Below are 24,121 nucleotides of genomic sequence, written 5' to 3'. Positions count from 1 at the left end.
GAGAGTTACTTTTGATCAGGAAATTCAAAATGCCGAGACTGTCATTGCTAAGAGATTGGTGGCAGGACGCTCGGCTAACCGACAGACCCAGACAAATGGCCAGATTAAAGCGTTAACCTTAGAAATGACCCATTTCGGGACACACAAAACTGTAGAGAGATACACGAGCTTGCTAATTCCGAGGGTGTTAACGATGAGCGATCGGTCGGCAAGAGAAAGAGAGCGGGATTTCCATAAATTTAGATGTTTTTCTAATTTCTCTAGTTTTGGCTGCCAGTTGTCTAATTCAGCATCGCGGCCGTAAACAACACCTTGAATTTTAATTTTTGTCATCCATTTGAGGCCAAGTGGTTGGTCGTCGCGCGTACGCCACGCCCCCAACCACATGGCCTCTGTTTTCGTGAGTTTAAGGCGTGCCCCAGAGCCACGCTCGTACTTATTAATCATGTTGAATAGAACTTGGAGAGATCGATAAGATTTCACTATACAGGTCGTATCGTCAGCATAATCTCCAACTTTATAGCTGAGACCATGTGCGCCCGGAAAGCAAATGCCTTCGATCTCAGGATTATTTCGGATTTTGCATGCGAGAGTTTCAACGCACAGAATATAGAGCAGGGGAGACAGGGAATCCCCCTGTCTCACCCCTCCAAACAAAGGAATCGCATCGGTTAGCTATTCATTAACAATAACACGCATATTGGCACTATTTCATAAAGTGTTGATCCAAAAACAAATAGACGAGGCAAAACCGAAACGAGGTAAGAGGCATTGCAGAAAGGTACGATTAACGGGATCGAAGGCTTTTCTCTTGATCTAAACTGAGCAAAATGCCGGTTTCATTCGTGCGGTCGATGTAATCTAAGATATCTCTAAGTAAATGTAAGTTTGAAGTAAATTTGCGTCCAGGCACAGAGCAAGTTTGATCAGGGTGAACGATATATTCCAGAACTTTAGAGATTCGAAGAGAGAGAACTTTTGGGCATAACTTATAATCAAAGTTTAAGAGGGAAATCGGACGCCAATTTTTCAGACTCTTACAATCTCCTTTCTTAAAACTAACGCGTGTGTTGCTCATCTTCATGGAATCACGCATTTCTCCGGTTTGGTAGCATGCATTTAAGACTCGACGTAAATGTGGAGCTAAACGATCCCAAAATCTAACGTAGAATTCAACCGAAAGGCAATCAGAGCCAGGTGATTTATTCCTTCTCATATTTTTCATAGCGAGAGTAAGTTCGTCAAGCGTGATCTCGCCTTCACAAGATGACGCCTGATCAAAAGTTAATTTCCGTGATAGAGAAGATAAAAGATCGTCTTGATGAGTAGCATCTATCGGTTCTTCGGAAAAGAGCTGAGGATATAAATCGATATGAGCTTTTTCAATCTCCTCTTGCGAGGAGACTTCGATACCGGTAGAATCATAAACCGAAGAGATGTGGGATCGTTTAGCTTTAGTTCTTTGTAAATTAAAAAAAATACCGACTGGGGGGTTTGCCTTCCGCCAGCCATTCTGCTCTACTACGAATAATGATTCCTTCGACTTGTTTAGTTCGAAGGGCTTTCAAACGACATTCGGTGTCAGAAATTAAAGGAATAAAGGAATTGTCTCCGTCAACTAAACGTTGACGAAGACGGATTAATTTACGTATATGTGCACGATCCTTCGCAATAAAGCACTATTTGAGCAATAGTGAAAATCAGCTTGTTAAGGTCAATTGGTAGAGCGCTGCACTAGTATCGCAGAGGTCAGTGGTTCGAATCCCGTACAGGCCTGAAAATATTTTTCAGGTCTGATTTTCACTATTGCTCAAATAGTGCTTTACTGCGAAGGATCGTGCACATATACGTTTCATAACCGCAGTTCATACATATGTTTCATATGTTTGTTGTTGACGGATTAATTTGTTCGTCAAAATCACCTGGTCTCTTTGCAATTGTCTTCGCTTTTTGTGGGAAAAGGAGATCGTTTCTTCTTTAATAGACTGTTTTAAAAACTCTCATCAATCTTGGAGACACGGAAAACAAGATAAAAAGCGTACATGATCATCAATCAGATTCTCTATAGCAGCGGAAAAATCCTCATCGTTCAAAAGAGAGTTCTTAAAACACCAAACTCCTCGCCCGCGTTTTACACCGGTGGGAATATCAAAGGTAAGAAAAACAAAATGGTGGTCTGATATCGAACAAGGGCGAATGTCACACTTAAGATTGGATGACAATAAATCTTTCGAAATCAAAAACTTGTCAAGTATACTCCAATTGACCGTGTGGAATTAAACTACGTAAATTCTCTTGATTTTGGATGCAAATTTCGCCAAACATCTGAAAGCGCGAAATCCCTTTTTAAAGATTCATATTCTTTTTGTATAGAGATATTCCCACCAAATTTATCGAGAGCGTTGTCGTAACAATTAAAATTTCCTCCGATGATAATCGCAGAGGAGAGAATAAAAAATTCGTCAATCGAAACAAAAAAAAAACTTTTCCGTTCGGTAGGATTGGTAGGAGCATAGATATCGACTAGATTAATATCAACGTCGTTGCACCTGATCAAACACTGACAATACGACCTTGTGAGTACTTCTTCCAAGATACGATTCTGTCTGAGCATTTCGAAGAAATTAAAGTGACGACACCACCCTGTTTTCCGGAGGCAGGGGACCAAAACCTACGGCCCAGCCATCTACGGGATAGAGATTTGATAGTAGATTCAAAATGAGTTAACGCGTCTTGTACAAAACAGGCATCACAGTTGGACTTCTCGATCAAATCAAACAAGAAATTGTAGGTAAGGGGGTTTGCTAGCCCCTTTGCATTGATAGTTTAGGTTTTGTAAGATTCTTGGGAAAAAGACATATTTCACTCGAAGATTCTTGGAAAAAAGACTCACTTAAGAATTATAAGCTTACTTGGGTTTCCATGACGTGTTTCTCCCCTTTTTCCTCTCTGAGGTAGGGGTCGAGAGTTCAGATGATGATGATTTTCTTTTCAGTTCGTGAGTAGTTTCTATCTCTTCTTCTGGGTTGTTAGGGGTAACCAATGTGGGAGTGTGTGTTGCGGTAGGTGCAGGGATAAAAAAACGGGGTTTTCCGGTGACAAGTGTTGGCGCAGTAGATTTTCGGGAGCACGCAAGAGAAAACCGACGGGCAGTTTGGCAGGTGTTCGGCGGGAAGGTGGTTTGATGGCAGATTTGATTGTGGCGATGAGTCCTTGAGAAATGATGAGAGGTGAGTCCGTAGGGGTAAATTCAGAAGATTGGCCTGGTTGTTTAGACGGAATATCGGGTTTTTCAGACGGAAGATCGGGCTGGTTAAGTTCATTGGGCTGATCAGGAGGCGGTTGAGTGGTTGGATCAGAAGCAGGAAGTTCAGAAGAAGGATCAGTGAGTTGTTCAGCAGGCAAAGTAAACTGTACGGGCGGTGGCAGAACGGAGGCCAGCGGGAGATTTTCGTCAATGGACAAGGAATTCGAGTAAGCGGGCTGGACGGGTTTCTCGGATTGATTAGGCGGAGGAAGGGCAGAGGCGAGCGGAAAATTTTCCATCGAAGCGGAGTTGAGGTTGTCATCGTCAATATTTACATCTTCTTTTTCGTCTGTTGGTGCGCCATGTACTGTTGGGAAGACCCATGAGTATTCGCAATTAACGCCTATGTGACCCTCTTGTTTGCGAATACAGCAAAGTGTTGGAAGTTGACACTCACGGGCTTCGTGACCAGTGTTTTCACAATTAAAACACATTTTGTTTGGGCAGGCGTTGTTGAAGTGACCGGGGCGATTGTATTTTCTACATGTAGGAGTTTGGCCGGAATATTTTATAAAAATTTGGTACTTGCCGAAGCAAAGAAAACTAGGAATTGGTTTGGAGATTCGTACGCGGTGTCGGAGACAATTGTAGATATTTGGGGCGTACGTATGTTTTCCGCGGCAGTAGTTTAAGACATCACAGTAGGCTGTTAGACGTTTAATGATTGCAAGGTCAGAGAGTTCAAAAGGGTCTTCGTAAATCGTTAGGAAGGTCAGAGGTTTATCAATATCTTGCAGAGCGTATTTTTCGGAGTTAATGTTGAGCGAGTTGAGACGGAGGAAATTTTCTTTAGCGGTGATGGATTTATAGGTTACCACGACTTCGCCATTTAACTTGCGTTGCAGGCACTGAATGTGGATAGGAGAAACTTTACAATTTGCGAAGGCGTCAAATACAGAGCGAGCAGTTGTTTGTCTATCAGGCGTAAAAAAGGCTGTCTTCGGACGTTGTGGCATAGAATTCTAGTTAAATATATGTTCTTGTCGCTGGATTTGGTTTTCATTTCTATATTCTTGTCCAGATGTTCTTGCTGAAAGCAGTGCATAAGATTCACCGTTTACCATGTATGAATTTTCATCGGGTGAGTTGTCTTGAGCGGCTGACAAAACATCTTCTACAATTCCTTCGGTATTCATCGCGTAAGCTGACATCATCCAAAATCTTCTTAATAATCAAATATAAAGGCCCAAAAGGCCGTAGTGACCTCAAAATCCTTGCTTGTATGAGTGTTTAGCTTCCAAAATGGCCAAGCCTAACGAAACACGTATTTCTTAGCCGAGAAGCGAGTTCCTGTTTCGGCCTTCTGGGTCTCATCAGTGCGGTGCTGCTGCTAGGATGGGGGAGAACCAATATATGATCACCCCAAAACGATTCCACATTTGTGATATCGTCTACGCCATGCCCTAGTGCTTAAACTAGAAAGGCCTGGTGGGCTATGCACAATGCTAGCGGAAATGACTCATCCCACATTGCTCAATTTGGACATGAAAACAGGGATTTATATGCCAAAGAGCTCTATCTATATCTATTTATATATATAGAGAGAGCAAGACAGGTTTTGCCAAATCTTATAGGTTCAGCCTGTGGAAAAACTCTTAAGTTTGGAATCTTGAATTAAAAAATTCTTGCAAAGGTCGCATCTAGAGGAGAAGATTTGCCAAAACCTGTCTTGCTCTTCCAGTAATGTTGTTTACTTGGCCTCCTGCACGAAATGCAATTTACAATACGTGGGTTCCACTTCTACTGAATTCAAAGTGCGTTTTCGTAATCGCAAGTCATCTATGCGAACAAACAAAAAAACGTGCGAGCTTGCAGTCCACTTCAATTGTACCAAACACGAAATGTCTGAAATTAATTTTATTATTATTGAGAAAATTATCAGCCAAGGGGACGCAGCTTATATTGATAGATTATTACTTACGAGAGAGGCCTACTGGACCTCACAACTATGTACACTCAGTCCCCACGGACTTATCAAAGGACGCGAACTCAGATCCAAAAATCGCGTCCGCTATAATACTTAATTAGGGCATCATTTACACAATGTAATTGAGTTTTACGCAACCATTCGTGGTTATTTCGCCTATTGCACATTCTTGCCTTAAACTCATTATTATATCCTATTATTTAGGTCTGGAATGCATTACGCAATACTATTTTTATTTCTTGTGTTCAGTATAAGTTCAGGTCATTCTGTAAACCTACTAGGATTTTTAGTTTTAGTTTTTAATTTCTATGTAAATACGTTCCACCTGAAGAAGGCCGAAGGCCGAAACGACGCCACATTAAAGCTGGAACAGTTAGAAGTTTGCTTCATGTTTCATCGTTTTACACTTACTATATATATATATATAAGTAGAAGCTTGTAAGGGGTCCCACAAACAATGCTGATCAGTCTCAAACGCGCTGCCTGGAGGATCACTGAAGCGATCGTGGGCTCTTGAAATAACGTACAAACAAACACAGTAATTACTACGCGAAAAATTATCACAATAAAAAGAAGTGGAAAAATTGTGGAATCCACTGAAAATGTTAAGGAACCAGCGTTGACTTGAAAGGCGAGAATTGTACTAAAATTCCCAATCAACGCTGAGAGTGGGACCTTTGATGCCCGCCCAATTTGAAAAAATTCTCTGCATTAATTATAGTTTATTCTTTTTTTTGGAGTGAAATTCCTGGCGCTTATTCAAGCCGAAGGGTGCCAGAGAGAACAACTATGCGCTCCAATACGTTTCTTTGGTAATTAGAAGTTTCTCGATGTTACTTGAATTGTTTACTGTCGCCTGCACATGCTCAATGCATTGGAATGAGAAATCACTTAAACACGAAGGCGCGCTATAAAAGGAGCCATATGTCCCACTGGTCCATTTGTCAATCAACCGTCGTGTGATGTTGAACTCTGAGAGTCAAGTCAGCTTGAGCTATAGCTACTCCAGAGCAGTAAACAGCGGACGCATTCCTCAAAATTGTTTTATGTCTTCATTACAATACAAAAATTTTTGAGATTTGTTTTTCATTTCTCCAATGGAAACTGTCTTTATTTGTGGCGGTAAATTTGAGATCGAAGTAGGTGGTTCGCACGTTACCTCATGCCACCATGCTGGTGGAAGTAAACAATAAATATCTCATTAGCTCCTTTTGTTCGTCTACCAGCATTTAAATTTGACCCGCACACGTCAACGGTGAGTGACAAATGAGCCTAGGTCTTCCCAGGGAGGACTTCCTTATATAGCGCGCCTTCGTGTTTAAATCATGTGGTGTTTTGTTAAAATGTACCGCTACTTCACAGGTCTTTTTCTTAGTGACCATAGCAGACTTGTGGTTGCGAAATGTAACTCATAAGTCACTTGTTGTGGAACCAATGTATTGTAGGCGACATTCCTTGCACGAAGCCAAATAAATTATGTTCTTAGAATCAACAGGAAAGTTTCGATCGTATCTTGTAGCTCTTTCCTGTTTGAAAACTTAAAAAGGAATTAGATTCAACCAAGAAGTTGCGACAAACATCGTATCTTGTTCTATTACATTTAAAACATCCCTTGACCTTAGCAACCCCTTCGCTTTCAGTGTTAGGGCCATGACGGGATGGCGCCAACAATTTTTTAAGGTTTTTAGATCTGCGAAAGGATGCTATGATGGAATTTGAAGGAAAAAGCTCTTTTAACTTGGGATTGGATTCCAAAATACCCAGATGTTTTTTAGTGATGCGACTTACATCAGGTAAATTTGGATTAAATGTTGTCACAAATGGAAATAATTTCCTCTTAGATCTGGCATGAGTCCTAAGTACATCACTTCTAGGTATGGTAGAGGCCTTATGAAACTGGTCGTCCACTAATTTGGAAGGTAACCCTGAGTAACCAGGTAACCCTTGTATTCGGTTATTCTCTGGACAAGAAAAGCTTGTTCCATGCAATTTCTTTGTAAACTCGTCGCCACACTGTAAGGAATAGCTTTGAAAACGTGTTTAGGACGAGCACTTGATGGTGGGGGATACAGGTGACTATCAGTTGGCTTTGAGTAAACGTCTGTCCTAATAAAACCCTCGATAAGATGTAAAGTTAAATCTAGCACATGGAGCTCTCGTTCGACTGAACGGGGGTTTTTAAGGCGACTGATTAAATTGGTTTGTTCTAAAACCAATTTTAAATTGAGCTCCACCGGAGCCAAGAATTTCATAGAAAGGAATAAAGGCTGATAGTTTCTAAAGAAACTGTTTGGGGCTGCGTCGGTGGGGGTAACGAAATAGAAAAGTTCTTTTTTATCGAAAAATATGTCTTTCTTTTAATGAAACTTACATCACTAATCTAAGGATGAAAGTCTGGTCCCGAGCGCACCATTCTAACTGTCAGGTAAATGGTCAGGAAAGTTTGTGTACACTGATGCGAGTATCCTAGATTGCGAATAAAGGCTGATAATCTTTAAAGAAACTGTTTGAGGCTGCGTCGGTGGGGGTAACGAAATAATTTGAGGATATCAACAAAGTTGATTTTTTCGGCGTTTGATAGTTTCAGCCGTCCTTTGCAAAACGACAGCGTGAAATCACTAACACTTACGTCGTCTGCGAACCGAAACTGCGACAGTAGATTATTTTAATTTCCATTTGGAACTGAGCGCTACTTTTATACGTTATCCTGAGGATGAGGTGTGGCCTCGTATGAGACGGTAAACACATGCACCAATTTTCGAAATTCTAATTAAAAGTAGAAATTTATTTTTTAATCGACGTCTCCCTTAGCGTTGCCGTCCTGACTGCTTAAGGTCTCTATTGTCTTAGCTTTGTATTTGCTTCCGTGGCGAAGAATGATTACACAAACCTCCAGTTGTGTGTGACAATTTAAAAAAGCTCGTTGCTCAACAACATGTCAGCAAAAAGGCAAAAATAGGAACAAAATCCAGCTTCGACAAATAAATGAATTGACTTTGGTTTTAATTTTAAATCAACTTTCTTTGGATAATTAACGCAAAAAAAAAGTAGGAAATAGTTTTGGTTGAATTCATCCGCTTTTCATCGCAATTGGGGCATAACAGATTGCAAATTGACACAATAGATTATATTTACGAATTTTATTGTGTTTTAAATGTATGTATAATTGGTCAACTCGATGAATTTAAAAGAAGCGTCAACTATGAAAATTAAAATAAAATCAAAAGGATTTTTACACGTTATTGTTATTAGATACCATATTTTACAAGTACATTTAAAAAAAGGAAAATTAAAGAATGTGAATGAAAACGAATCAGTTGAGAAATGAAGGTGTTTTTGCCGATAGTAGTGTGATTAGATACAATGAAATATATGAAGTTCATATATTTTGAACTGCGGTATTAGATACGCATGATGCACGATCCTCGCAGTAGATAGCGCTATTTAAGCAATAGCGAAAATCAGACCTGAAAAGAAATTCTGTGGGTTTTTTCGAATCCCGTACAGGCCTGATTTTCGCTATTGCTTAAATAGCGCTATCTACTGCGAGGATCGTGCATCATAAGTGATGTGATTGTCTGGGAGAAGGTGGTCTTGAAAGGGACTGTTTGAAGTGATCAATAGTTTTTTATTTGACTTCCGACATACCTCATGACTCATGACGCCATTTAATGGCTGAATAATAATAATAATAATAATAGCAGGGTAATCAGTGGTTGGCTTGAAAGTTAAAAAGCCGACATATCAATATACCAATCCATTCTCTCACGGTGAGCGTGGGAGCGGAACGGTTCGATTCCACTGTTCTTACCAGAACAACCCAGGTAACTTGAACTGAAGTGCGTGCGCGCATGAAAGCGAGGGGGGAGGGAGAGTACAGAAAAGTTTGTCACTTCCCCTTTCTTCGCGACGGTAATTTAAGTAACAATTTGTGAAAAAAAAAAAAAAAGATTGAAAACAAAGGGTCTATTCCAGACACTCTGGAGCAGGACAGGTCGGGGGGCGGTGCGGTGAAAATACTGTAACCTCAGCCCCCCCCCCCCCCACACACAAAGACGATATAGCAATAAACGCCAATCCCTAATATGATTTAATATTCTTTATTTAGACCTTGATTTTACTCGTAAGTAAAGTACAGCTTGACTATTCGATCCGCAGAAATTCATAAGACGTGTTTGTCAATCCTTTGCCTCTGCACTGGAAATTTTCCATCCTGTCCCTGTCCCTGTCTGACAACCAGTAACTATGAAGTTTCTTCAGAGAGAATTTATGGTGGATTAACTAATACTCCCCCGACTGACATTTTTATTTTCTCTCCTCACTTGTCTGCTTAATACTGTATCGATATTGTAAGAAGGGATTGTGTCTTGGAGTCTTTATCACTCATGGTAGTTTAGGGGTTAATCCGTAAGACGAGACTGCTTAAGGCAGCGAAGCAATGGCGCGTAAACTGGGAGGTGGGAACCGCCCTCTTTGACGTCATTTGCTTTCATTTCATAACTTTACGTAGATGCAGAAGAAGTAGTTTTGCATTTGAAATAAGATCTATGATTGATTTTTAGGAAGAAGGAATTTTGAATGGGGATTGCAGCTTCAAAAAATTCGACGTCAAGCCATGTGAACATTGATGGACTAAAGATGGTGTTACAAATCACAAAAAAGCAATTAAGCAATTTCTAAGGTACATCTCGACGAAGAGCCAAAATATTACAGTAGGCAGCTGCAAAAGCTTACATATGAAACGTAAGCAGAAAACCTCGGATAAAATATGAAAGTGATTTTTTATATTCGTGTTAGGTTTTCGGGCGTGTACTTTTAAATCATCACTATAATGATACATAGCGATTTCGGTATTTATTAAATATTACATATCTTTTTTCAAGGATTTTTTTTTAATCTTTGAACATTCATGCCGACTGAAAACTGAGAGCCCTTAAGTAGTTTAATGTTTTAAAAGTGCTTGCGATCAGGCTTTCATTACTAGCGCCGGCTTCTGCACGAGCGTTTTTTCGGTGACGGGAAAATGTATGGGCTAGAGACCCAAGCAACATGAGTCGACAAGAGGCGTGCCACGGATGAACTTTTCAAGGGGGTGGTGGAGAAATGTGCATATCGCACTAACAACAATGTGAACAACGTACCAGGACTGATGTGGTCAGCGGTGGGAACAAGATGACGGCAGATTTATTTTGTCTTACCTCTGCTGTAAATATTTAATTTACACCATTTAAACCAGCTCTCTTGTGTTTTTAGCTACTTAGTTATTTCAGGGAGCTGGTAACCCTTAAACAAGCTTATCAAATCAGTTTTTTACAAATGACTGTAATTCCTAAATTATGGGGTAATAAAGTTGTTGTTGTTGTTGCTGTTGTTGTATAAATAGTTTTGCCAGTTTTACAACTTTCGTTATTGCTCCTCTTTCCTCCATAATTTTATAGGAATTTTTTAAGATGAACAACAGAGCTGGTTTCTGTATTATCTGTTTGCATCGACGATTAATCTACGAAGATGGATCTCTGCTGAGTTTTCAATGGCGAGAGAAGTCACTGTGAGTAGATTTAAATTAAATTCTTGAAGTTGTGAGAGTTTCAAACTAGCTGCAATGGCGTGTGTAAATCCCTTCCCGGCTTTCTTCCACTGTGACCGAAGTCAAATGAGATATTTTTTTTCTTGATACAAGAGGATTCAAGAAAGCGTTTACTTATTTAATTTCTTCAACTTTTGTCATAGCAGTTTTATATATTTTTTTTTCGATAGTAGTTTCAGGCCGCTGGTTTTCAATAAACTCTAGAAATGTTCCCCTTACTCGAAAAATAACTAATAATAATAATGAATCATAAAAAGGTCTCGCCTACAGAAAGGTGAACACAGGTATAGAGTGGCTGACTCATTTCCAATCGTCTTCATAATGTGTCCGGGGTACAAATGGGGAAGAAAGAGGCGATGGGTAGGAGGTAGAGCTTTGTCGCTTTTTTCCCATTTCGTCGGACCGTCGAGCCAGCGTTAGTTGTCGCAGTGTTTTGGGTATCCCCCGAGTTATGGGTGTCCCATTACCCAAAACACTTGTGTTTTCGATAACCCCTCTGGGTGTACCCAGAACGCGAAATACGAATTAATCCTCTTCAGCGTAAAAGCCGCTGCCTGGTTAGCTCAAGTGGTAGAGCGCCGAACTACCTTGTGGGCGGTCGAGGGGGTTCGAGCCTCAGACCGGACTAACACTGAGGGTCTTAAAATAATTGAGGAGAATGTGCTACCTTTCTATTCAAGAAATAGATAAATATTCTAGTCTTCTCGGAGAGGGGCGAAAGAACCTTAGGCTTCGTCTCCTGCATCTCGTCTATAATGGTTAGCAGGGAACTTGTTAAAGAACCCACACACTTATGGTAAAGAGTGGGTCTGACTTTAAAATTACATTAGTGCCAGACCCTTCGATCGTTGAAGCGTTCCGAGAAACTGAAACGGAGGAAGTGCAACGTTGCAACATTTGCATCGCATGATTTATCGTTTAGGACAGTTACTATCAAATGGAAAGATTACATTCAACAGCATCAGGGCCCATCAATTCAAACATCAGCGGACAAAGCACAGATGTTGTTTTCCTAGACGAGCGCAGTGAGGACGATGGGGCCAGCTCGGAGACATCTCATCTTGGGGAGAGTGATCCTGGCGATCTTGAAATCCCTCCATGTATAAATATTATGTTCATCTGTGGTGAGTGGGGCTCCAAAAATGGAGGTCTCTCTACATTCAACAGAGAGCTAGCTGTGAATCTAGCGAAGATATCGAAAGACAAAATCAAGGTTCACTGCTACGTATCTGAAAGCAGCGAAGCGGAGAGGCTCGATGCAAGTGGTAAAGGAGTAACTCTTTTAACTGCGCGACGCTCACCAGGATCTAGCGATCCGTTGGACTGGCTAAAAACTCCACCGTTAGATCTATTAAATCCTGATGTCGTAGTGGCTCACGGAAGAAAGTTTGGTGGTGCCGCTTATTTCATCCGAAGGATCACAAACCGCCGGTGGATACAATTTGTTTCATGTCTGTTGCGAAGCACTTGGAAAGTACAAATTAGAATCCTGCGTCACGGCAGATGCAATTGCAGACAATGAAGAAAAGAATCGACGTGAACTGGAGCTGTGCGAAGCATCTGATTTAGTGGTTGCCGTAGGATCTCTACTGCAAGGAAAATATCAAAGAAGTCTGCGAGATATCAAAGTGGTCCAAGTTATTACGCCTGGGATTTTCGAACAGTATGTCAATCCGACTGCGAGGCAGTCGGACTTGAAGTTCGAACCATCGCAGGAAGAGTTCTGTATCTTTATGTTCGGTCGTGGAAGCTTTGAGGACTTTCAACTGAAAGGATACGATGTAATCGGAAAAGCTGTGGCTTTGCTGGAAAGAAAATTCGAGCTCACATTTGTCGGTGCAGCACAAGATGAACAACGGAGGGTAGAAAAGTGGTTCCTGGAGGAAACGAAAATATCACGTGAGCAGTTAACCGTTCGTGGATTCTGCAGTTATGAGGAAATGAAGAGGATGTTACAGGAAGCGGACTTAGTCGTCATGCCATCCCGCACAGAGGGCTTTGGTTTGGTTTCCCTGGAGTCAATATCAGCTGGTGTGCCTGTACTTGTCTCCAGTGAAAGTGGAGTAGCCAAAGCTCTTCAAGACGTGGAAGGTGGGATGTCTACAGTTGTCAAGTCACATGCACCAGAAGAGTGGGCCAATAGGATACGTCGGTTGTCTGAGCAGAAACCAGGAAGCAGACATTCCGCTGCCTTGCAGCTTAGAGAGCAATATAACCTGAAGTATTCTTGGCAAGGGGAATGTAAGAAGTTTGAGAAGATGATTCTACACTTGGTGAAAGGGACTCAACTTGATGTTCCCCTAAGTTGTCATTTGACAGGTTTGCACTATATTGATATATTGTGACATTTTCTTTCTTTTTTTGGTGGGGGGGGGGGGGGGTGTGTAGGGGAAAATTAAGCCCTCATTTCATTTTTTCTTAAGTTGTTGAGGCATGGTTTATGCCAAAATTGATATTTTTGAGTGTCTGGCAATGAGTCCGGGCGGTTTGTCCTTCATCATTTAATTAAGGTAGTTTAACCCTAAAATGAAACAGCGAAAGTTACAATTCTTGTTGTTCCTGAATTAAATGTGTGTTTATTCATTTATCATGAGAATCACCTTTAAGGATATATGCAGGTGTGGAATGGATTGGGATTAGCCTGTGAGCTTTGGTCCCATTATTGGCACTTCAGTATAAAAAGCTTTAATTTAGGCTTGAAAGTGGCCTGGCTCACTGATGCTTAAGACTTTTCAGTCACCTCTTGCCAGCCTGTATTGCTCGAGGCCTCCAGCTTACTTGTTGTTGAAGAAAGGTTCTCTTGCTGAACATGCAATGTTCTTTAAATCAAGGATATTTCTAAAAATCTGTTTAAGAGCACCGCCAGTAGAGAGATGTGTAAAATTCATGCAAACACTAGTTTTCCATCAATTTTAATTTTGTCATCAGGGAACACTACCACAGAGGATGTTCCAAAGGCAGTTTTCACAATGGATGGCAAGGAGGTTCCCAAAAGTGAATATTTACCAAGGCCAATCAATGCAGGTCTGTATACTTGTGCTATCACTATATAATTGATGCAAGTTTCCTATGGTATTTTCATCTTTTCTCTTAGTATTACAACCTGAAGAAATTCTTTCCAACAATTTTTATTTTTTTTGCTGATGCTTTCTTTGTTTTTGAACCTGCTTAAATTTTCATACTGCACATATCTAATCATTTCTGATAAATCAGCAGAACGAAAAAAGAGAAGCAAGAAGGAAGTGCAAGCAGTAATTGGTATGGGAACTTGTATGTTAGTCTTTTAAGTTATTTTCTCTGTGTACGAGAAGAAGTCCACTGTTTTCACCACCAACTGTATAGATATGTGATTTGTGTTTCATACTCTGCAGATTCAGGCTGTTCACCTAAACCTGCAGTACACACAAATGGAAGAGTTCAAGGAGTGCAAATAGAAGGTATGTAGTGCTGTACATGCATCAGCCCTTTTTTGCGGTTTTATCAAAAGAACCACAAATGCTGTTAATTTAAATTACCTACAGTCCTATTGAGCATGCATTACTGTTATCATTCCCTGCAGTTGTAGGCACTTCAAATAAAACAGGAGAACAGACATTCAAAGGAAGCAAGCAAGAAAGGAAATTATCAGGTATAGATATTTATGCTGATTTTCCAAAACATTGCATGTGATGCCTCTCTATTTTCATCCTGGTGCAGATCTTATAAAAGATCTTATCATATGAAAGAAAGGAAAGATGCAAGGACCAGGCATAAAGAGGGCTTGACACCAACTTTTTAACTTACTACCCAAGTGGCTGGTGACAACTTAGATGTCATGACAATTTCAGTTTGTTTACAAGCCAAACAGTGAATGATTTGCCAACCTAGAAATAACCTTTATTAGCATATACCACAGAAGTGAATAGTGCTTTTTCACATGTGCTGATTGGCTAGTTTTGAGGTGAATAGCAAGTACTATTCACCTCCAAGTAGCTAAAAGACAAAATCATGCTCATGCAAGAGTTTAATTTCTGGCTATTCTTTGGCACAGTACTTTGAGAGAAGTAAACTAAATGTTTTAATATCTGTATGGTATACAAGTTAAAACCATTATTCACCTCAGTGTCAGCGAAGTTGGTGGATTGTGACAACGCCACAAAAGGGCTAAGTAAATATCCACCACTTTTCATTTCCACTTTGCTGAGTAACTATTAATTATATCTAGTCTGATTGTCCAGGTGAAGATTTTTCTGAAAGGGACTTTTGCCAGTGACACTGATTGGTATTCTGACCTCCTTAGCTCAGAAGTCATTATCAAAGTCAAATGGCTTTAGCTGCTCGTGTTGTTTAAATGTTTGTTGTTGTAATATTGAAATGTTTGGGGATCCCCTTAGGGACCCCTAAATGACTTCACGGGCACCCCGAACACGGGAAGCCATATGCATGTTAGACGATCGAACTTTATAGTTAGCGGGCATTGAAAAGCTCAGTTTATTGTCGATTTTTGACTGAATGACATTATAACATTTGTTACTGTCTCTAATGACCTTTCTTACTTGAAAAACCAGACAATACTATCAACAGAATTAAGGTCCATTTATACCAGCTGGGAGGCTTTAACATAGGAAAATTTTTTAACCCTTAATATAGTTCAAACTCAGGTGAGATTGTGGTCTGGAATTGGTATGATTTTTTCCTGGAATATCATTTTTGTCTTCTTTTTTTTAATGTGAATAAGAGAAATTCAAGTTTGAAACAGGATTGGGAAATGATGGTAGAACTTCTTTAGGCATGACAAAGGGCAAAACAGTCACTCCACTTACTGTATAGACACTTCAGTAGCATGTCCAGGTATATTGTGTACTCCAGAGTTTATCTCAAACTAAACAATTTTACTTCTGTTTCTACTTTTGTATATTTCAAAATCTTTGGTGCAACTTGTTGGATTCATAAAATATTGGTAAATGAAATTGAATTAGAAGTTTATATCAGGGCTCAACACTTATAGTAGCCAACTAGCCACAGACTAGTAGAAATTCAGTTTTGGCTAATGGTTTTCAATTTCCATCAGCCAGTTTGGCTGGTAAACAAACCGAAATTGTTGTAACATCTAAGTTGCCACTTGGCTAGTAAGTTCAAAAATGAAACTTGAGCCTTGTATATGCTTGGGTTTCCTGCATTTACAGTAAAAACTCTATTCTTTTTCCATGTTACAATAAGGAAGAATTAGTTCATGTACACTTCATCTGACTTGTTGAGGGACTGCTACGACAGGACCAATTAGTGAAATTATCGTAGTTGGTCAGGGAAATTCAACATTAATTGTCATGGAAAAGTCAGAGAATTTCAAGATCTTACATGTATACATGTCAGTACATGTACAGATATCAAAATATTAGTATATTTCTGTCAGATATAGCTGTGGCAACACTGTATTTATTATTTTATTGTACTCCTGGCTGCATTTGTAGTTACCTACTATGATAGGGTCAGCAAAAACTTGCAAAGTAACCGACAGAGATTTATTGTTTTGATTGGGGTTGCTGGTATACAACCCTATGTTTTAATGGATAAAATCTTCTCCAGCCAACATTCCTATTTTTATGATCTTTTCAGATTTGCAAAGAGAGTTTGGAACAATAAGCAAGCAAAGTGAAAGCATTAATGATAGTGATGATGGGATTGTTGACACACAGAGATACCAGCTTGAAGATTTTAGCATAAGGAGTGCAGTTGTTTCATCAACTGACTTGGGATGCAAAAACCCCTTTTCATCGATGACATCAGATTACTCAACAACTTCAAACCTTCCACCAACCACAGTCGTTAATTCAAGGGAAGAGAGTTTTGTTGGTGGAATTACGGAAATAGTTTCGTACTCAAGTAAGCGTAACAGAGAACTGCAAGAGGAGAGATTTTGTGGTAGTAATAACCCAGATAGCAGAGGTACATGCACTGAAGAGGGTGCAACTCTCTTACAGAGACCTAAACTATTAAGGTTTGTGTCTTGGCCATCAGATCCACCTCTTAAGGATACAGATCTGTTAGAGCGTAACCAGGCTGTAAAGAGCTATAAGCGGTCAAAATCTCATGAGCCAAAAAGTAAATCAAAGGACCTAAAGAAATCTCCTTGGAAAAGGGTAGCCAATTTTCTCTCTAGAAAGGGACACAAGAGGTCATGTGATCCATTTAACAGTGAGGAAAACTCTAGTGAATCAAGTTTAGACAGGTCTATGGTGATATCATCCACTGGATCTGACTCGCACGATGAACCTGAACAAAATTCAACTGAAAATCTGTCTCCCTTCAAAGGAAAAGGTACACAGAGGTTGTCCATTTCAGGGTGTGTGTACTCAGGAGAATCTGTAGCTTCCCCAACAGCTGCTTTGAAGAGACGCATAAGATCATATGAACCATCTAACTGTGAGGGAAACCCTGGTGAATCAAGTTTGGACAAGTCTGTGGTGATATCATCCACTGGATCTGACTGTCACGATGAATCTGAGCAAACTTCAACTGAAAATCTGTCTCCCTTCAAAGAAAACGATGCACAGAGGTTGTCTATTTCAGGCAGTGTAAGCTCAGGAGAATCTGTAGCTTCCCCAAAAGCAGCTGGGTATCAGTCAAGGTACAGGTTATTGCCAGGAGGTATGAAACTTTGGCTTTTTAATTGTGCTCTAGGGTGAGCACTTTTCATGTCCTGCGTTTGGTTTGTGAATATGAATAGAAAATTTACCTCGTGAGAAGAAAATGGAAAGGCAAAAGACTCTGAAACTTGATCTAGAGTTATCTAACTAGTAAAACATTTATATGAAAATTACAAAGATATACCTTTCACTCAACATAATGATTCAATCTTAAATGTGAGTGATGTAATGAAGCTGTGATAAATCTCTCGCAGTCATGCATAGGAATGTCCAAATTGAAGTCTCGTAGCTTAACCTTGTAACACCAGCTAACACTATCCATTTCTTTTATATGATCCAGCTCCCGCAAGCTCAGGGATAACGATCTCCATCATTCACTGCTCTCACATGGAAGAAAGAGCTTTTGAAGATGAGGTTTTGAAACTGTTCTATCATTTTAGTGAAAACTTGGCATACAAGTGCCACCTGGACAAGCTTGAGATGGTCAAAGTAGCTGAAAATAAGCTTCGTTGGGCTATGCAAAGTGTCCATCGGAGTGATTTTCTTTTCATCTGTGTTTCTCCAGAACTGAAAAGAATTTTTGATTTGCCTCCCAAGGAGATCAGTACTAGTCTTGAAGGTTACTTGTAGCTTTTTGATTACTGTGTTTTGAATTTCATATTGAATGATTCAAAACTGCAATGTTCATTTCCTTGTTTTGTAAAAAAGTGTTGTAAGAGGCGTCTTTTACCTTCAAAATTGTAACATGAATTAGCTGAATGTTGGGTGTTTTAAAGAACAACTTGTTGTCCACGCAACAGTATGCAGTTACATGCATGCAGTACAATACAATTTTCTGACTTTGATCCACGGTCTTTTCTCCCTGTATCTGGCATATCATTCATCTCTCTTTGTTGGCTTAATTTGTTGCTTTCTTGATACATTTATGATTTTTTGTTGTCACTACACACTACACATGCGACGTTTGGTCAATGGTGTCTAAATGTTGGGGCATCTACAGGGCTCGACACTAACGGTAGCCAACTAGCCACACTCTACTAGAAAATCAGTTTTTGCAAGTGTTTTTCGATTTTCTCTAGCCAGTTTGCCCAGCAAACAAACTGAAATTGTTGTGACATCTAAGTTGTCACTAGCCACTTGGCTACTAAGTTGAAAAGTTAGTGTCGAGCCCTGATCCAGAAAGCCTAGTTTTCATACATGTAGGTTTTTGTTCAGTTGGGTGGGGGACATATTCATGTGTAGCTCACTAGTAATTATTGTGGGGGGGGGAGGGGGTACTCAACATAAAATAATTTTTGTTTCTCCGGTCACTTGAAAGCATGTACTGACCAGCCTTTCAGCTTCAAATCATGATTGCTTTTGATGATTTTATTTTCAGATGATCAGGCGTGTATGGTTCGGCTTGAATCTGATCTGATATTAGCTGACCTTGCCATGAAAACGAGCAACAAAAATGGAAAGTACATGCCAATCTTGCTGAAAGGATCATCCAGAAATGATGTCCCATGCCTCCTGAACCTATATCCAAAATACTGTTGGCCAGATGAAGAAAGGAGAATCATATGCATTATAGAAGGACAACCTGAAAGTATACCCGACAGACCCGGCCACTAACGGTTGGTGGAGCCAGCCAAAATTCCCAATATATTGAGGTTGGTTCCAGCATTCAACTTAAATAAGCATCAAGGATGTCTACTATTCTGTAACTTAAGGGTAACGAACTTGTCTGTAAGGTTTTGAAATTGATTTTGACCGCTTTTCTTATCAAATTTACGGTGCGAATTGGTGCCTGAGGATGCTATCATATTCTTTCCAAATATGACCTTTAATTTCCAGGGTTGAAGCTCATCTTATGATTCATTAGTTGATGACATTGTCAAGCACAACGAGATAACATTCAGTTCTAAAACAATAATTCTTTTTTTAAATAAGCATTGAGAGCGCAATCCAAGCTCAAGTGGGTTAGTAAATGGAATAAAGAACACTCTTTTTCTTTCTTTTTCAATTAATTGTGTCCTTGATGTGTGTTGCGTGTCCAAGAATATCAATCCTTTTACCATGTTGCATAGAGGAACTAGCAGTTTATGTACGGTGGGTGTGGCCTACTGTAAGCATAAATAAATGCGTGGGGGGGGGGGCACAGGAGGTTGTAGGCCATATCTAGGACTAACTTGTGAAAAATTTTAATTCGTAAGGTCGATATATTGGGAAATTCTACATTTTGTGTGTTGCCTATCAAGAAAATTACTTCATCAAAGAGAAAATTACTTCATGAAACAGATTTGCATGTCATAAGATATCAATAATACTTGTACTATGTAGCAATTGGGTTTGTGTGTTTCGACAAAGCTGCAACCTCCCCCTCTAGTTGTGATGTTTGTCACTCATTTTACTTTTCTAATATAACTTTCGCAGGTAATACCTGTGCGAACCGAGACATCAAGAAAAGTGTTTATCAGCTTTACTCTACTGCACGTAACGGTGCTTTCACTAAAATTGAACGCCTGCCTTCTCTTGGAATTCCTGTCGATTGGTGAAGCAAGTATGGCAAGAGATTGCTGATGAGGGCTACTTGGGATGGCAAGCCATAGGTAACAAAGATCTTAATCAGTAATACAGCTGATCTGGTCTCAACAAACCTCAGTGGACTGAATTACTCACATCTGGCCTCGTCTGATGTTCACCCTAATGTAATTTTTGTAAATTTCCTTTTTTTCGGTTATCGAAGAGATTGTTTAAGTGTAGCCTCAAGAGAAAACCCCTTCAATTATGATTTTATAGGATCAGTGTGGAGCATATGAGGCCTATTTTGGGTGTTAACATATACATGTACTTCGTATGTTCATGCTATCAATATTTTCCACTGAGAAATGTAGATTATACATATACGTATTTTATTGAAAATTTGTACTAATTAGTCCATGCTACGCACTCTCAGTAGTCACGTCTTTGTACAAACACCATCACGTTTTGTATTTCTGGCAGTTTTTGATAGACGACCGGGAAAATTGTTTATATGTTAATTTCTATTGAAATATGAGTGCAAAATCTCCCAGTGGTGGAATGTAAATATAGTAATAACGATTTTATTAGTACCACAGATAATATCTTAATACATATTTCCGGTAACAGATGACGTTGCCCCCTTTCGCGGTCATCCCAAGTTCCGTCACCCCCAAGTAAGTTCTGTCACCTCGAAGTATGACTGCGTCGCCACAAACTTGAAGCTGTTTGGCCCCTAGCGTGTGATTTAACTTTGATTAAGGCTTTAAATGCATATCGAAAAGTTCCAAAGCCTAGAGTTAATTTACCTTTGGCTTCAACAGCCTGAAAGCACAAAGTCGGGTGGTCTCCCTTTTTTGCTCATGCGGAAACGTTTGACCGCTGTTATGGGGACGATAAAGAAAGGGCAATTAAAGCTCTCATAAGAAGCTAGTTTAGAGACAGAGAAAAGTGCAAGAATTATTTTTTTTCCTTTTCCCACGCCCAAAATATGGTGCGAGGCGATTGGTTAAATAATTGCCAAAGATGGCGCAAACTTAAAGAAACTGCGGCTTACGAAGTATCGATCAGAGTCCAAATATAACTTCTCTAAGGAAAACTAATGGACTAATGGAAACTTCCATTGCCTATGTTTTATTAGTAAAAGGAAAACTACGAACAGTTCTTATCTCTTGCTCGTATAAGACATTCGTCGCTTTTTTTTTTTTAATTCATTCTTTTCGCAAAAGTGACGACGGCCTTCTCAGTAAAGCAATCCATAATTTTGTCAGTTTTCAGAGGGTTAATCCCCACATTATTTTACAATGCCAAGAAAAAGTTGCGTCGGAGTGCTTTTCGCTCTGACCTAGGGAAAAAGTCAGTTTCGAAACTCTTTACGGTGGCCAATTTACACTAAATTAATGTATAGAACCAAAATACCTTCACCGACTCAGAATCACTTTTTCTTTAGAAACTTATCCCTTTTATACAAGGAAATAATTGCTTATTATAATGTACATTTTTTGAAATAACTGACATTGCATATGTTTGGGCTTTTAACGGTTGTAAATTTTCTCAGAGGAGAGTATTTTAAACAGGTCAATGACGTCTTAGACCAGTTACGCTCATATCTAGGTATTTTTTAAAATAAAATAAAAAAATGAGAATAACGCAGGTTTTCTCTTTGTTTTCTTTTTGCGTTTCATCTTAACACATGGGAGTGGGGAAACTCTGCGAAACGTCCTGAGACGCTGTTTAGAATCTTTTCAAACCAAAGTTTCAATATGAGGCGAATTTTCCTGCATCCCGAGTTAGTTTCCTTTTATTTCATCCTATTTCAACGGGTTCGCCCTATCCATGAGATGTAACAAGTTCCTCCCCGGTCCTAGCTTCACTTGGTCGCACTCAGAATTTACGACTGGATTCCTTATTTCTAGGAAAATCCAAATTTATTTCGATCGCCATGCAATTAGCTGCAGAACTTTGCAAAATTTTGATCACTTTGGAAAGGTTTATCAGTCTGACTTAAATAAAATGTAACTGCACTAGTAAAGCAAATCCGCTATGTCGGCATAGAAAAAAGTCAGTTTTTGTTTGCATTTGATTCCTAGCAAAGACAGGTGCTATTTTAAGTATTGGAGTGTTTGTTCCGTCGCATTTCGTGTTTTGCCAGCGCGCGGAAAAGACCTGAGAGATTGCGTAAATAGAAAAGTAAACGAAGACTTTTGATGGCAAGTAGTCACTTGAAAGATAAACACAATTACTTCCCTGTCGATTTCAAGCTGAGACCACCTCGTGAAATTTTTATATCAGAGTTTATTATATCGCCCAAATCATTGTGGATCTTGCACGATGGAACCCTGGTGCTGTTTTGAGATAATTTTTTAGTGAAATCACTTAGTGTTGTCACGTTTGTTGGAGATTAGATTTCAACAGGTGCAAATGGTTTCTGCCTCTTAATCGAAGCGGACACTATCCTCGCTTTTGCATGGCAGCTAATTTTCGCAAAACAGGTTAGAGACTGATGGCCGGATTTGGATGAAAACTAAAACCCCTTTTAAGAACGCTTCTAGAAAGAGATTTCCTACCAACCTTGGCAACCACACCAATAAAGATAGCTTTCTAAGTTGATCTTCTTCATACATCAACTGCTAAAATGGTCTGGATGCGTTGAAGCTAAAGCTTGCAGAAGTGTAACCCACGAGGAAAATAGAATATGGGACATTGTAAGATATTGGCAACAACCCTATCATTCCTAGCTTTTTTGGGTGGGTATCAATTTCGTTTTTAAAAGATTCATTCTGAATCTGGTCATTAGCGCAGGCACTTTCAGTATGCCTTCTGAATGCTCTTTTAAGCCGATTTCGCAAAGATAGAATCAAAGGGCTAAAGATTTCACGGGTTTCTCAACTTACGAATCGAGAGCCAAAAAATGTTCTGCAAACTTGTAATATCAGCATTATGGGGAGTGTATTCATGTACAGATTAGATTAAGTGAAACGCGTATTCAAGGGCAAAATGAAATCTTAATTTAAGCGATAAGATTCTGTTCAAGTAATTGGGGAACCATAGTTTACAGATACCTTTTGTCCTTAGCTTTCTGCAAGCGATCGATGCTCGGTTTGTATCACTCAGCTGATTTTGTAAATTGGCCACCCTATAGAGTTTCAAAGCTAAAGTTTTGAGCGACCAAGGCTGTGAGTTTCAGTAAATTCAAAGGTTTTTTCTCTCGACAGAGACCCAATCTAAAGGTTTTATTCCACCTGCCTAGGGCAATAATGTAAATCATTAAAAGTAAAAAAATAACATCCTTCCAGTGAGAACATCTTTTTTCATTCCCAAAAGATATAAAGTGTTACTGCAGTAAAGATAATAGTGAAAAGCCACTACAAATTCCCAATTGATGAAATTTTCTAATTCAGTTGCGCTATTGCAATGTGCTCTCGTTGATAACATCTTTGTATTACGCTCTGATAGTAAACCCGGGGTAAGGCTCAGAATGACTTACCTTCCCATCCCTTCAATCGATCAATAAATCTTTCCCGCAGCGGAGTGGAATTCGTAGCACACCTTCGATGACTAATGTACGCAGAGGCGGAGAAGGCGTATACATCACACCACGCCATCCGGTTTCTTCAAGAGAATGGCGATTAGGCTGGAAGTAGGTCGATGAGTAGACGCTCTCCGATCTGCAATACTGCCGACCTTGATGGTTATGATCGTCGTAGAATTTAGCTTTCTGAAGTCCATATAACACTCATGGATATGAGAATTTTCCGCAGGCAGGACTTTATCACTCGTCATAAGGCAACATCTCTCTGTCCACAGGCACCCATCCCGCAAACCTCTGACAATGCACCCAGAGCCAACAGTTCTGAAGCTTTCTCCCTCCTTAAGGCCTTTTATGCGACAAACTTAGCTTGTAGTTGAGCTTTAAGTAATGCCCTCTCACTTTCCTTAAAACATCTCTGAGGTTCCATTTTGATGTTGAAGCGTGGAGATCGGAGACTGAATCGAAGGTTAGTAAGACACACTTCCCTCGAGGGGCGGACTATTGAAACTTATGGGGGGTGGGGGAAGGGAGGATGGAATGAGGGAGAGGGAAAGGACAAGGGATGTAAAAGGTGTAAGTTGGTCTTACACCTATAATTTCGCATTTTGTTACGGACATTGCTCATTCCTAATATCACTGT

At 39.8% G+C, this 24,121-nt stretch overlaps 1 protein-coding gene and 1 long non-coding RNA gene across 2 annotated transcripts in view; one reads left to right on the top strand and one right to left on the bottom strand.

Annotated features, from left to right (window-relative positions):
• The window catches only part of LOC148737260 (uncharacterized), a 90,870-nt gene extending 78,965 nt beyond the window's left edge, over positions 1–11,905 (bottom strand). Inside the window, exon 1 of the long non-coding RNA XR_015997429.1 lies at positions 11,772–11,905. This is a non-coding gene — a long non-coding RNA (uncharacterized LOC148737260). The remainder of the gene's footprint in view (positions 1–11,771) is intronic.
• LOC111335169 (uncharacterized) lies at positions 11,665–21,602 on the top strand. The gene is given in 10 exon segments (XM_088751365.1): positions 11,665–12,280; positions 12,282–13,140; positions 13,750–13,845; positions 14,035–14,079; positions 14,193–14,258; positions 14,381–14,449; positions 16,417–17,448; positions 17,788–18,066; positions 18,826–19,099; positions 19,863–21,602. Coding segments are annotated over 9 exon segments (3,204 nt in total). The 5' UTR covers positions 11,665–11,758; the 3' UTR covers positions 19,062–19,099; positions 19,863–21,602.
• Positions 21,603–24,121: the final 2,519 nt, after the last annotated feature.

The sequence above is a fragment of the Stylophora pistillata genome, chromosome 2 (genome assembly GCF_964205215.1).
Source record: "Stylophora pistillata chromosome 2, jaStyPist1.2, whole genome shotgun sequence".
Taxonomy (NCBI): domain Eukaryota; kingdom Metazoa; phylum Cnidaria; class Anthozoa; order Scleractinia; family Pocilloporidae; genus Stylophora; species Stylophora pistillata.
Note: the sequence above shows the minus strand (reverse complement) of the source record. Positions and strands in the feature narration are given on the sequence as shown.